Consider the following 16302-nt stretch of genomic DNA (forward strand, 5'->3'; position numbering starts at 1 on the left):
CCCTGTAACTGACACACAAATATTTTAAAGGTAAAAGAGAAACACAGGTTTTTTTTTTAAATAGAGATCCTTCTCAGGATAAGATTACTTCCTAAACTGGATTCTAATGAATTGGAACATTTTCCCTATTCCACACAGTGCATCACAAAATCAGTTAGATGTGTTCTTTCTCCAAGAAAGTTGATTGATGGCTTAGCAGTAATTGGATTAGTCCTAGTTATAAATTAGTTTTATCTGGCCATATTGACTGCCTCAAAGACAAGATTAGGATAAACTGAGCAACCACCACTAAGAATACCCATTGTCTTACCTTAAAGAATGCGACACTGTGAGGTGAAATGAAACATTGATACCCACCTGACAATAAAGATATTGTCTTTAATAAAAATATTTACCTAACGACATTTGAAAGAGTAGAGGCCATGTTACATATTATGGAACTGCAAAATATCAGAGTCACAGGAGACTTGTTAACATCATCAGTTTAAGATAAAACTTTCAGCTTATATTGTCAGATATTAAAGTATTTACTTCCATTATTTTTTCTTAATTCCAGATTTATCCGAATTGGATAAATTCCAGATTTATTGCCGAATTGTCAGTGTTATATCAATCACTCTGATTCCAATACATTGACTTATGACAAATGGTCTTTAAATAACTCAAAAATAGTTACCCTCTCAGACCCAGACTATCCTCAGCAGTGGAAGTTATTTAATTTTATAACTCTATGTGCAGGTTTGAACCATGCATATGGACATTGGTTAACATTGACTGATGTTGTCTGACAAATTTGACTTTGCATATTATATAATGCCTCATTAAGACTGTTCGGATATACACCTTTTTGCTTTATGCCAAGCATGATGAAACTTTAAACAGAAATGGGTATCCATACCTACTAATAAAAAATGCATTTCTTAATATAAATAATGTAAAACTAAAATAACTCAGTAACAACAAAGTTATTTTTTTCAATTTTGTGACATAAAGTGAGATTTTTTTACTTTCCCCTTTTTCAAAAGCTATGTGATTTGTTTAAGTAGCCAAGAAATAACTGTACATTCATAAACAAATGTTAAATATTTAACAAACTAAATACTTATTGGGTGACTTTGTAGGTAAAATACAAACTTCAAGTTACTGTTAAAAGCTGCCAAGCAACTGTAAAAGTATTCATTTTCACTGTGATTATTGCTTTGTTAGCAAACAGTACAAATCTTAAACTTGCTTAAAGAAAAACAATTTAAAATACTGCTGTTATTTGCGAACATATGAATTTAAGATTAAATAAAAAATGTAAAATAATTGAAAACTGAAACAATTCAATTCAACTGAGACAAAACAACAGCAAGAAACCAATGTTGAAAAAATGTTGAAACTGATAACATTACAAAACTGTATTGAACTTGAATATATGGAATTAATCATTCCATTAATTAAAACCAGTTTTCAATATTTCATTTTTCCTTGGATCTAACCTGCAGTATAGGTTGATTTAATTTTTAACTGGGCTCCATCAATACTTTGTAGAGAGATCAATTTGCCAATGGCAATTTTTGTGTCCTGGAAGAGAGAAGGCTGGGTCTGCAGAAAAGCTGGGTTTCTGGGAAGAACACCAGTATTGGTTGTTTTCTGTTTGCTCTAGTGTTTGAGCCCACAGAATGTGAGTGGTCTTGTGAAATCTACAGCTTACCGTAGTAAGTTATTTATCAAGTTATTTAGTATTATGCACTTGACTGGTACAATCAGGAATTATCTTGAAAATAACCATCAAATGTGAAGTAAAGAATTATTACACCAGAAGTAACATTGTATTATAATTCTCAAAGGAAATACAGGAAATGCTATTCCCTTAAGATGTATTCATGAAATTGATACCAATTGTTTAAAATAGTATTAGAGCAGCAAAGTGAAAACATTTAATTTTTCTTTGGAATTAAGCAATCTGAATCTGTGAGATTATTTATGATCTCTTGAAATCACTGGGTTAAACACAAAGCATATTTTTGTTCTAATATTGTATGATCAAGAGAGAATTGAATTGTTTAATGTTAAATGTATTTTATATTGTGGTTATCATTCATATTCACCTCATGATCACAAATTTTGTTTATTGTATAGAACAAATCCTATTCACGGATTGGCGAAGTATGCTGCCCACAAGGAATTACAGTACTGTATGTCTATCAATCACAACAGTGTATTACAGTATTCTATTCTATACTGTACAGTACACAGTAATAATTAGATATTCAATCAAACAATCTTAATCAAGGAACTTAAAGTATCCCTTCCAAGATCTCTGTAATTATAGCGCAATTTTGTTTTCTGCGACAGCCCTCACCTGAGTACATTTCCCTGTTTTTTGTTAAAAATGCCTGGTGACCTACATTTACTTCTTACTATCATTTGATTATAAAGTAATAGAGATACAAGTTCAAAGAGGTAGTTATGAATATCCCCATCTGTGCCTCTTACTATAAAAAATGCTATTGAGCATTTTTGGGTTATGCTGCACCAAATTTGGATTACAACTTGAGAACAGCAGAACCTTAAATTTACTAATAAGTGAATTTTATTGCTTGTTTGAAAAACAGTGAAAGATGTAGTAGGTTGATTCCACGTATGTCTACCACGATTAAATATTTTCACCATAGCCCCCACTAACTTAGTATGATCTTAGTACAGGGTGCTTAAAGCTAATTGTTTCATTGTACAGTATTGTATTTTACAAAAAAATATAAGCCATAGAGCAATACAATTATTTTAGGTTAGGTGAATAAATGAGACCATGAAGAATGCATTCCCACATCAGCTGTTCATCGTTTATGCTGTTCTGTGGATTGATTGTTCCCATAATGTTGGCAGGGGTGAATCAAGGTGAAAGAGAAAATTTCTCAGATGCCGCTCAGGCCAGTGTGTATCCATAGCTCTACTCAGTGCAGTGAGTGCTGGTTTAGTTTCCTGCTTTGCCCTATATCTGGATTGCAAGTGCTTTGCTGAAACTGCAGTCTGCAATATCTCGAAATATGCCATTCTCTTCTTCAGTAATTGAGCTAATAAGTGATTCATTTAAATGATTGAAATGCTCAGTTAGAATGAAAGTAAAAACACTATTTTTTCCAGAACCAGAGTAGAATATCCTCCATTAGCTATATCAGAGAGTCATTGTTGGAATCATTTTGTTATATAGTACTTGTTTATCCCTTCAAATAGACATGGCTGGCTGTACAATTGTGACATTCCTTTTGCACATACGTATGCACACTCACACCTCTAACAAAACGCATTAGAACTTTGAACTTTCATCATTTCTGGTAGGTTGCTTAAACTAGTCAGCCTTTGTACCTGTAGTTTAGTAGAGTTGGAATAAAACTGCATACAGGGAATGGTTATCATATAACAATGAAATTCTAATTTATTCTACTTGATGGAAAAATACTGATGAAATACTTTGATCTTCATTAGGGCAAAGTACTGTATTTTTAATGTGATAAATTATTCTTATAGAAAAAAGTTTGTCTTTATGGATCAGTCGAAGAAACCTCCTCCTTTTAATCTGTAAATTTTTAACCTCTCAGGCATTGACTTTTTTGGGTTCAGATTTGAAAAATAAACAAACACGAGTCTGTAAAGTTTGAAATTTGAGATTAAATAAACAGCACTGACAAACAGGTCAGGATTTGACTTACTGAAGAACGTTCTTTCACATGTTTATGTTCTAAATTTCTGTTGACTATGTAGAAAACTAACACTTGGTTTCATTACATTAAAACATTAGAAGAAGCCTCAAAACAGTAAGGCCAGAACATTATTAAACAATGTTACTGTTAGTATACAAGTATCTATTGAAAATAAAAACGTTTTCATTATTTCTGTGGGAAAATATTACTAATTCATAGTTTAGACCAGGTTTACTAGCTCATTACTAAATTGGGAATAAATTAATAGTAATGATAAGTAAGTGTAAAGAATTGCTTAATTACAAAAGCTGTAAGATAAGTGGAAAGCCATAAAATAATATAAAACCATGTTGAATTCAAGTTGAAAGCAGTGGAAGACTACTCAATGTTAAAGCTTTATACAGGTCTTAATGTTTTCATAGAGTCAATGGATGATTTTTGTTTGCTAAATTGATGGTTGTTTTTTTATTAGTTGTCCTCATAGATCTCACTATGGAAATATGGTTATTATTTATTTTTCAGAGTACTTGGTGGAGTGTAAGACTGGCAATGGGGAAAGCTACAGAGGAACACAATCTACAACAGTATCAGGAAAGAAATGCCAAAGATGGGCATCTACCTACCCACACAACCCTAAGTACACTTTTCTCTCTAAGCAATATTTAAAAGTATTTTATCTATAAAATTCTGCCATATAATATGCATTTTTAGTTCTTGAAAAATAAAACAACATTTTAAAGCCAAGAAATTGTTTTGTCTGTATAGAACAAGCTTCTCAGCCACGTTGTTAAAACCAGTAACCTGATTTCAGTGTGAATTCACCTGGAATAAAAGATCTACAGTAGTAGTAATTCTAACTCTCCTCTAATTCATACCTCTCAAAAAGTTTTAAAATCTCAAATATCCAATTTACTATAGTATACTGATACTACTGGCACTACTGATAGTATACTCACCTCCTTTACTCCTGCAATGAGTTATTGCTTTGACAGACATCCTGTCCATAGCTAGATCAATCCTATGCTTTTTGTCCTACTTTGCACTTATACTGTAATTCCAGAATATGCTCTAACTTGTAGCGCAAAAAAGGACAAGCAACTTCCTGTCACTGGATTGTTAGATGATGGCTGGATTTCTTATTATTCTTTGCATGGCATTGTGCAATTTCAGTGCTCTGTGGAAGGTACTCCTCCAAGCAGAAGATAAATACTGCAATATGGCAATGGGGGATGAAAATGCTCACTATGTATCATTGAGTCGCATTTAGCATTGACTTTCTGGGGAATGAGTGCACACAATCCATGCCAGTAAAATGCACCCTATAATATTATTGGAACCAACAGCTAGAGTTCTTTTGGTGCACCATGTGTCAAGAACTTTGTCGAGAACAAAGTGAAAGATTATTCAACGCACCTTATTACATTTCTCCACTGCTTAGTAGTCAATTGCCAGTGCTCTTTTGTACCACTGGACTCACAAACATACAGATGCAGCCATTCAAAATGGGTGGGGTATTTCGCGGCATACCCCGGTGGGCGTGTCGCGGTATCACGCGGTATCACGTAGTATCACGCGGTTAATCAACGTCATTTGACGTCATGCCGGAAACTATCCGGCGTCACCTTGTAAAACCGCCAGGGGGAGCTTAACCTCTCATGTACAGCATTTGAGCTTTTAATTTTGAACTGTGTATTACAGCATGTTAATCATCAGTCATTAAAATGTTGGTATATTTTATGAAAGCAAGATTGCTCAGTTGGACAAAAGTACACAACCTACCTTTATCAGAAATATTTATGCATCAAAGCCTTTACCGAAGATATTACTAATAGTATTAATAATGGATGACTTTGGACAAGCTGTATACTCAAAGTATAATTTCTTTAGCACATTTGTACAAGCACTTGGAATCTGTCCAAGCCATACTTTGTCAGGCATTTTGTTTTACTTCAACGGGCATAAAAACTTCCTTGCTTTTAACAGGGCGTTTCATAATTTCTAACTACGAAAATGATTTAAAATGCGACACTTATCATTCAACTAGAGCTCAAAATATCACAAGGATCCTCAAGAGCACAGCAAAGAGTGTATTAAAAGACACTTGTATTTATCAACGCTTTCTTTTCCGTATACCAGATTTTATGGAACCACTTCAGAAGGGTGTCAGCCAGTCAGATTCCAGGAATCGGTACTTTAAAGGAAAAATACACACCGGTATTCCATTTCTCCCTAACAATTTCAAGCATCGAAGTATTTAACTAGCATGTGAAATAGCGTGTGAAAAAGTGGTAGTTTTAAGCTTTTCTGCTAATATAATATGGAATCGCGTATCTAAACAATTTAATAACGATATGATTATATTCGTGTACTGCGATAGGGCTGTGTAGGGCTGTTTCGCCTCTCTCTTCATGTGACTTCCCTTGTAGCCTACTGGTCTACATGCCCAATTACCAACTCACGGGTTGTGTGTTCAAATCCAGCTGGTGCTGGACTTTTCTTTTAACAAACATTTCTTCGAAAAAATAGAATAGCGATATTATGGACAATCAATTGACTTTTATATTTCAAAATATCCCAACATGATCGATTCTAAGTCATTTTTGATAACAATGAATAGTCACCTTCTTCCCTTCTGACAACGGTCCCTGCTTCTGCTTCCTGCTTCTATTGTGTGTGTGTGTGTGTGTGTGTGATAGAGTAAATTTTTATTTACTTTTTTAGGCTCTACTGTACACAGAGAGGGGCGGGAGGAGGGGACAAGCCGATACATACTCTTAGAGTTTGATTAATAGGGAATATAATACAAAAATATAGTACTAAAAATAAGAAACACTCTACAGACATTCACAACGGCGACTGTCAGAAGATAGGACACAGCGGCTCAGGCACCCGCTGAATGGAAAAGGGGCACTTTAATGTTCTGTATGGCTAATACTAAAGCCAATAGTAATATTCAATACTTTAATATCCTTTTCTGTATGCTTAACAATAGTGGGTACTGGCCTAATTCGTCCCCGCTCCCGTTGTTAGGTGTTAATGTGTTGTTAAGTGTGAATTTGTACCTGATTCCCTGAGGTCTGGCTTTTTTTCTGGAAAACCATAACTCTGGTCTTGTCCAGATTGACTGTCGGCGCCCAGGTCTGACAGTGCTGCTCCAGCAGTGCCAGGTTCTGGCGCAGCCTCTGTTCTGTGGGCGACAGCGGGACCAGGTCGTCTGCACAGAGCAGGAACTCGATTTCCATAATTAATGCAGATCAGTAAATCAAGGGACAAAACAATTATTGCGCCCGGGTCCTCAATGGGCTTTGACGTGCTAATGCGTTGGTTTAACAGTCCGGGTGTGGCAAGCCTCTAATGTCTCCCGACTTCGGCAAAAGGCACCTAGCCTTTCTAGGATTGTTGACCGGGGCGGGGGACATTCAGGAATGTAAGTCTGAGAAAGACAGTCTCACGTTTGTGGACAGACTGTCCACAAACAAAACATGTAAAAAAAACAATTACTTTTTGTCAATGGAAACCGGTGTGTGTGTCTCTCTCTGCTGGATGTCCCTCTCACTCTCTGCTGAATGAATAAAAGCATTTTATTAAAAACGCGTTTGCGTTTGTCTGGTATTTACTTTGGTCCCTTTTAACTGTTTTTCAATCTACTGTATTGCTTTGAGATGCCACTTTTAAAGGTGATATGTAAAATAAAGTTTTTTATTATTGTTATAGAGAAACATGATCATATTTTCCCTGGTTCAGAAAAAAAGATCTAAAGTGCTACACCTAACATTCTTAATTCGATGTATTTAAAGCAGTGAACTACTGTAGGTGTAACTTAACATTCAGAAATACAATCGAGAATAGTTTTGTGGTGTTTGTTTAGATGAAACGTTCCTAAAACGTATAACGTAACAAAATTAAAGACGATTAAAATCTGTAATCTTTCCACTTGTACCGTATGTCATCGGAAAGTTTCTGCTTTGTGTAAGGATAGTATCAAAAAGTAATCTTAAGTGGTGAGAAAGCTGTGCTCAATGTATTTAAGGGACTTAAAAGTAAAAGGAGATGCTTCATATTGCTTGACTAATTTTAAAAACTAAGTTATAAATGCAGACGCTCCCTTGGTGCCGCGCCGGGTGTAAATATCAAAATATACATTCGTCCCGGGCACAGGCCGAAGAGCGCCCGGCTGGGGTGCGCGGGGAAGAGCAGGACACTAGTGAAAGGCGGGGTTTAGGAAGGCGTACAGTCTGGGCAGGTATAGATTACACTTTTCTAAAACGTATTTGAAAAATAAAAACGATTACAATCTAATCCTTCCACGTTTGATCCCAAAATCCCAAGAAATATAAATCTAAACGGGTAGAAAGCTATGCTGAAAGTTTATTAAGATACCTAGAAGACAGAGATACTGTATCAATTTATGTTGCATTAGCCTGATTATGATTAAAAAAACACATATAATTAAACACACGTTTGCGATTTAAATCAAAACACGATTTAAATCAATATAAATGTTTATATTGTATCGCATACTGTCCTACCTCCATTTCTCTATAAAAATTTACTCTATTACACACACACACACACACAAACAATAGAAGCAGGAAGCAGAAGCAGGGACCGTTGTCAGAAGGGAAGAAAGTGACTATTCATTGTTATCAAAAATGACTTAGAATCGATCATGTTGGGATATTTTGAAATATAAAAGTCAATTGATTGTCCATAATATCGCTATTCTATTTTTTCGAAGAAATGTTTGTTAAAAGAAAAGTCCAGCACCAGCTGGATTTGAACACACAACCCGTAAGTTGGTAATTGGGCATGTAGACCAGTAGGCTACAAGGGAAGTCGCATGAAGAGAGAGGCGAAACAGCCCTACACAGCCCTGTCGCAGTACACGAATATAATCATATCGTTATTAAATTCTTTAGATACGCAATTCCATATTATATTCCCTTTTAATCAAATTCTAAAAGTATGCTTGTTGACTCCGGTATCTCTTTAGTTAAAGACTTCGATGCTTAAAATGTTTAGGGAGAAATGGAATACTGGTGTGTATTTTTTCTTTAAAGTACCAAGACCAGCTATATACTGTATGTTTATGTTCCAAAATTAATATCGTTTATGGCCTTCACACGCGTTACAGTATGCTCCTATTCTTTTTATGCTCAGCTACTAAGATTTCCCTTCAGTGGTAAAATTCAATATCTACAACGGGCACAGCAAAGACGTTTACTGTAAGTCTTTCTACGACAGACCAACGGACCACGAGTGCCCCTGTCGGTCAACCAATCACGTACTGCGGTGCCGCACGTCATCTTGCGTCACACTGCGCGACGCCACCTGTGGTACGTGTTTGTAACGCGCACTTTGAATGGCTGCATCTGTATATCACTGGTATGATGAGTGGTTTGTACATTCATCATCCAGATTACAGTATCCTGCAACCAGACTATATTGTCCTGTTCTGTGGAGTTCTTAGTAGACAATGTTTGATAAAACTGGGTGCTTGGGCCCCAGGTTGAAATTTGCTGTTATTTGAATTTCTCTCTGTTTCTACCTTGCATGTTAAATAAATGCACTGATATTATGGTCCTGGAGTGTGTGTTACCCCTGATAATGTCTTTTCCTTGAAGATCTATAATGGCATCACCTTAGACATTGCTGCTCATGAAGAATTCAAGTTCACGTGTCTTGGCAGTTTTAGAGTCATAATAGACAACTGGACCTACTATTAACAAATAAGTAACAAAAAATAAGTAAGGACAAAATGTTAGTAACTTTGGAGAAATACATTTCCAGGTGTATACAGTATATGAGTATATATTACTAAAGAATGTCATGTGTCATATTTGTTCGTATTTACATTGTCACAGGGAGTAATATTCCAGGAGTTGAGCACAAAACCTACTGACAGTAATGCATTTTTGCTTAGTCATCTCTTTCTATATTTGATAACTTTACAGTGTCAATCCAACCACACACCCAAATGCCGATCTGGAGTCAAACTTCTGTAGAAACCCTGATGGAGATTCCAAGGGTCCCTGGTGCTACACCACCGATCTTGGTGTCAGATGGGAACACTGTTCTATCCAGGACTGTGATGGTATAGCCACTCATACATTACACTTTCACAACTGTAATTTACAAGCTGGGGAATCTTTACAACATCATCCCATGACTTTGAAACACCCAATTTAAATGTTATTAGAAAAGAAGAAGAGCTTGAAAAAAGGAAGTCAAATATCTAAAAAAATACTGTTTACTGTATAAAGTAATTAAACAGCTCCAATTGTGATAACGTCCTTAGATTTTAACATCTAATTTATTATCTTTTTGTTATCAATATTCCAAACAAACAAAACACAGGTTTGAACTGAATACTTATCTCTGATCTGTAGTAAGTACCCTTTGGTAAGGACAGCAGTGGTACCACCTTGTAGCCTGATCAAGCAATGGTTGGGCCCATCTCTAGGAAATGAGGTCACTGCTGTAGGTGACACTTTTTGTTCTGAAAAACTTCAGATTTTCCTAACCAATTCCTCAACAGAACAGATGTTAAACCGACTGCTTGGTGATGACTGATCATATGGCATTATTCATAAGAACTGGGGTGTCAAACCTAGCATCCAAGCTCAATTCCACTCTGAACATACTCAACCTGGCCTTGCTAAATTTCCCCTTTAATTCAGTTGGTGAAATTAATCACATTCCTGCCTGATCTGATGTGTAGCAGAACTCCCCACACAACAAATATCTGCTGCATGTCACCCAGGTCAGTGTTGCAGTGGTAGATGAAGTGGTTCCCCTCCTGTATGTGAGGAGGTAGAACCCTGTGAAATTGAAAGCACTGCACATTTTGTAATGTGAAAGATCTCTATATGGGGTAACATGACTAAGGGACATTTGCACATGAAAAACTCCCTTTAGGTGTAGATGTAAAAAGGCTTTAGTCACACTTTTATAACAAAAGTAATTAATAAAACAAAAGCCTAGCTCTGTTTGAGCGATAAACTTTTTTAGATTGCCAAAATGACAATATAGTCTGAAACTATATTGCACAGAAGGCAAATGGAATGAACTGTAGCCCTCAGCCACCTGAAGTTTCATGGTCATCTTCCATTTGATCAGGTGACTGAGGGCTACAGTTCATTCCCTTTGCCTTCTGGGAAATATAGTTTCAGACAGTTTCATTTTGTCTAAACCTACTGGAACTATCTACTATCAGGAAATTATATGACCTAAATCCAACATTTTCGTAGCAAATAGAATTAACTTACAGGGTATGCATATAGCACTAATTCAAATAGAAAAAGACACATTATAATAGATAATTTACAGTACATTTTTATCAAGGTTCCAAAAATGTTATATTTTGGCTTGGTTTAGTGAAATGATTGTGTTTTACAGTGATTTACTGTTTCTGTGTGGGAGATTATAATATTATATAGATATGATTTTCTACAAATTGTTATAGCATACATAGTATTAAATCTATCTTAAAGATGTATTTGAAAACAGTTGTTCCTGAATGTATTATATGTACTGGTAAATAATTGAAACAAGAGACTTCCCACCATCCCTAAATGTATAAATGGGGATTTCACATATTTAGCGAAATATCTAGATGTGTTGTGAAATCTCTGGTTAAATATTTTGGGAATTATGTGAAAGCACTGGTTTCACATTGTTAATGCAGCATATAGATATAACTGTGTACTATGGCTGCATATATCTTAATGTAGTCCTCCATTTTTTTTCCTTTTTCATTGTTCTAAAGTTAGAACTTGCTAAACATAAGTTGAAAACATTGTACTTCACTATTTCTTTTTTACACAGCCCGAAACAGCCCAAACTATGAAAAACTATATTGTGAGTTGTTGTATTATCCATAATCATATAAAAACTAACTTTCACGTTTGTGGAACATACAGTGCCACGAAAAAGTATTTGCCCCCTTACTGATTTCCTCTATTATTCCAAAGTTTTGTTTTCGGGTGTCAACCTGAAAATGTTTTCAGGTCTTCAACCAAAATCGAATATTAGATAAAGGGAACCTGAGTGAACAAATAACACATTTTTTAAAATTATTTCATTTATTTAATGAACAAAGGTATCCAACACCAACTGGCACTAGTAATTGCCCCCTTAGTTAAATCAACCCAATTAAAGGGATAATTTAGAGTCAGCTGACTGAATACAACCAGGCTTGATTATAGCCAGCCCTGCTCAATACAAACCTTACTTATTTTCACCCTTACCATCAGAGTCAAGTTGCCAACACAAAGATTCAACAAGCACATTATGCCATGATCAAAGGAAATTCCTGAAGAGATCAGAAAAAAGTTGTTGATATCTATCAGTAAGAAAAGGGTTACAAAGCCATTTCTAAGGCTCTGGGACTCCACCATCCACAGTGAGAGCCATAATTTCCAAATGGAGAACACTTGGAACAGTAGTGAATCTTCCCAGGAGTGTCTGGCCTGCCAAAATTTCTCTAAAGGCGCAGCGTAAAATCATCCAGGAAGTCCCAAAGGATCCTTAAAAAACATTCAAAGAACTGCAGGTTTCTCTTGCCTCAGTTAAGGTCAGTGTTTATGACTCTACAATCAGAAAGAGACTGGGGAAAAATGGGCTCAATGGGAGAGTAGCAAGGCAGAAACCACTGCTAACCAAGAAGAACATAAATGCTTGTCTCTTATTTGCCAAGAAGTACCTGGATGATCCCCAAACTTTTTGGGAGAATGTTCTATGGACATATGAGTCAAAAGTGGAACTTTTTAAACTACATGGGTCTCATGTCTGGCATAAAGCAAACACAGTGTTCCCCAGTAAGAACATCATACCAACAGTCAAACATGGTGGTGGTAGTGTGATGGAGTGGGGATGCTTTGCTGCCTCAGGACCTGGACGACTTGCCATAATTGAAGGAATAATGAATTATGCTCTGTATCAGAAAATTCTTAAGGAGAATGTCTGGTCACCCGTCCGTGAGCTGAAGCTGAAGCATAGTTGGGTTGTGCAGCAAGACAATGATCCAAAACACAAAAGCAAGTCCACATCAGAATGGCTGAAAAGAAGCAAAATAAAAGTTTTGGAGTGGCCTAATCAAAGTCCAGACCTATACCCAATAGAGATGCGTGGTAGGACCTTAAATGAGCAGTTCATGCTCGAAGACCTACCAATGTTTCTGAATTAAAACAATTCTGTGAGGAAGAGTGGGCTAAGAGTGGGCTTCCTCCACAACGATGTGAAAGAATTATAGGAAACGTTTGGTTGCAGTCATTGTAGCTAAAGGTGGCACAACCAGTTATTAAGTGTAACGGGGCAATTACTATTTCACACAGGGGATATGGGTGTTGGATAACTTTGTTTATTAAATAAATGAAATAATAATAATACAAAAGTGTTATTTGTTCACTCAGGTTCCCTTTATCTAATACTAGATTTTGTCTAAAGATCTGAAAACATCCAGTGTGACAAATATGCAATAATAGAGGAAATCAGGAAGGGGGTAAATATTTTTTCACGGCACTGTATGTTGTACTATCATAAACATGTCTTAAAGCAAATTGAAATGCACAATTAGAGTAAACCTTAAGTGTTTTCATTAAAGCTAATGATTTATCCATGTCCTTTATCATAATTGATTTAACAACAATTCCCATTACTGTTGTTTTTGATTTGGTAATGGCTGTAAAAAAGCTAAGCTAAGCTTGTTAAACATACATTTTCAATCAGGCTTAGTAAGATCGTGTGTAAGTGTTTGTTAACCATACAGTATATCATAACGAATATTTGACTAAAATGTTATTGAAAATTCAACAGAGGAATGTATGCACTGCAGTGGGGAGGATTACGAAGGTAAAACATCCATCACAGAGAGTGGCTATGAGTGTCAGCGCTGGGATTCACAAAAACCTCATAGCCATGGATACCTTCCTCAAATGTGAGTGTGCAAGAGTGGAACTGAGTCAATTTACTGTACAGTCCTTACAGTACTTTCCAAGTTTTTCAGTTATAGAAATTCCTTACAATTTTCAAAAACTGCATTTTAGATATTACAGCCATATGGATTATGACCAATCTCAACTAGAATATTAGATGATGGCAAAAGTAGCCCCTTTTCTAAACATTAAAACAACAGTATTATTTACTACAAAACCAAAATAAAATCTGTCTGTGTCTTACAATAAATCTAAATACAAATGAATCATTATACACAAAAAACAAAAAAAAAACAAAGGTAGATAGATCTAAAGACATCATTAATGTTCCTCAATTGGAGAGCATAGATTTCACCCAGATTGTTGCTACAATACAGTACATATCTTTATGCATTGTACAATTTCTATTTTTGAACTCAAATTCTCTTGTCGAATAGTCAGCTGTTGCTTCAAATTCCAGTTTTAGATGACTAATAGGTGTGCCATCCATTACTAGCCTTTGCAGCTGCACACCAATGGGTAATGGAGCAAAAGAGCTTTGTCTTATGGAAATTGTATAGTACATTTTCTGGACAGAGACACTAAAGTTCTTGGATATTTAAGTAAAAATACAAAAATCGTAAGCCCTACAAAGCGATTGTTTATCAAACCTTCTCCCCTACATGAATGAAAACAGGAGACACTGAGATCTTTCTAATAAAGGAAATTAATCAATTAAACATACCAATGTATACCTTTCTTTAAAAAATTCCAAGGTTTCCAAAGGAGAATAAGACAGCATGTGCAACATAATACTTTGAAGTCTATGGTAGAAAATTCTAAAGGAATTCATCCTGTTTAGAATTGTATAACATCTAAGCTGAGGATCATGATTCAAAATTCAAATTTACAAAATTGAAGAACTGAACTTCCAAAACTAAAAACTAACCAAAATATCTACACTTCTTATATACTGTAGCTATGGGTATTTGCCATAGTGGTATATCCAATGAGGTAACCTTCCAACAAGAATTTCGAAGAGATATTTCTAGGATTCAAGAAATATGAGTGGTTTTCCTGGGCTGGACCTCTTTAAAGAGTTCCATTAGGTGTGACCTTTTTTCATTGGTTGCATCAAATTTAAATATCTTTTGCTTTTGTATTCTTACTGAAAATATGTTTTAACTTGACGCATATTTTTTCCATTTTCAATGACTGTAAACAGAGACCCCAATCTACAACTTTTTGAATAAATTGATCAGTTATGTTTACCTATAAAAATATATTTTTGTGTGTTTTGAATCCCAGGCTTCCTGATAAACACTTGGATGAAAACTACTGCAGGAATCCAGATGGAGAGCCCAGACCTTGGTGCTTCACTACAAATCCAGCCAAACGCTGGGATTTCTGCTCTATCCCACGCTGCAGTAAGCATAACCAATAGTGACTGTGTCAATTAAGTATTTTCTTCTTAACTATTCATCATTTAACCCTCATGGTTGAGAGAAAAAATAGCCTGGCAAGGACTCTGCAGGACAGTTCAGAAGATGTAATATCTACAGTATATACAATTTACCCTTGCAGTGTAGGACACAGATGAAAAGAATGTATAGAACACATAACATACAGAATGCCTTTGTTACTGGGCTTTTAATTGCATTTTTATTCTCTACAGTGGATATCAAGGATGTGTACATCACAAATGTACTGTAAGTCTATATCCCATTGGGGCTACAGTATGTTTTAGATTTGGTGCCTGAAAGTTAGACTGGGCTTATGTCCTAGTCTTATCTGGACACCACAAGGGTAAAGAGAAAGTTCATATTTTAAATTCTTTAACTCAGGCACCAAGCCTCCTTCAATCACTCCGGAGCTCACCTGTGCCTCCGGTGATGGTAGTGCTTACCGTGGAACCATTGGTGTGACTGAGTCTGGAAAGGCATGCCAGTCTTGGAGCTCTCAGCACCCACACAAGCATTCCAGAACTCCAGAAAATTACCCTTGCAAGTAAGCCAGTCTATTTAAAGAAAGCTCCTCAAACACACTGAAAAAGTTTTTAATGTACTTCATAAGGATTAATGTTTAGTTTTGATATTTGTTTGAGTCTCTCATCCCTTTATTCTCATTGCATACTATATTATAAATATGGAGGTACAGATGCAGCCATTCAAAATGCGTGGGGTATTTCGCGGTACACCGCGGTGGGCATGTCGCATGAAAACGCAGTATCACGCGGTGTATCGCGTCATTTGACGTCATGCCGGAAAGTATCTGGAATCACCTTGTAAAACCGCCAGGAGGAGCCAATAAAGCTTAACCTCTCATGTACAGCATTTGAGCTTTTAAATTTAAACTGTGTATTACAGCATGTTAATCATCAGTCATTAAAAAGTTGGTATATTTTATGAAAGCAAGATTGCTCAGTTGGACAAAAGTACACAACCTACCTTTATCATAAATATTTTAATTATGCAGAAATATTTTATGCATCAAAGCCTTTACCAAAGATATTACTAATAGTATTAATAATGAATGACTTTGGACAAGCTGTAAACTCAAAGTATTACGCTAGTCCACATTCTTTCTAACCGTCATTTTAAACGAAAATACTTTTATTTTTTGCTTTGACAAACACCACAGCATTTCGTTGATCTAACTAACGAGGACAGGACATTAGCTAGCCAATATGATAAAGGAATGAC

The 16302-nt window shown here is 35.8% G+C and overlaps 1 protein-coding gene across 1 annotated transcript in view; it reads left to right on the top strand.

Moving 5' to 3' along the window:
• Positions 1–16302, top strand: part of plg (plasminogen) — a 49916-nt gene that overhangs the window by 12632 nt on the left and 20982 nt on the right. The window contains exons 5-9 of the mRNA XM_088909731.1: positions 4209–4323; positions 9641–9780; positions 13503–13623; positions 14909–15027; positions 15445–15607. Coding sequence (XP_088765857.1) covers positions 4209–4323; positions 9641–9780; positions 13503–13623; positions 14909–15027; positions 15445–15607 — 658 coding nt within the window. The remainder of the gene's footprint in view (positions 1–4208; positions 4324–9640; positions 9781–13502; positions 13624–14908; positions 15028–15444; positions 15608–16302) is intronic.

The sequence above is a fragment of the Atractosteus spatula genome, chromosome 2 (genome assembly GCF_055471065.1).
Source record: "Atractosteus spatula isolate fAtrSpa1 chromosome 2, fAtrSpa1.hap1, whole genome shotgun sequence".
Taxonomy (NCBI): Eukaryota; Metazoa; Chordata; class Actinopteri; order Semionotiformes; family Lepisosteidae; genus Atractosteus; species Atractosteus spatula.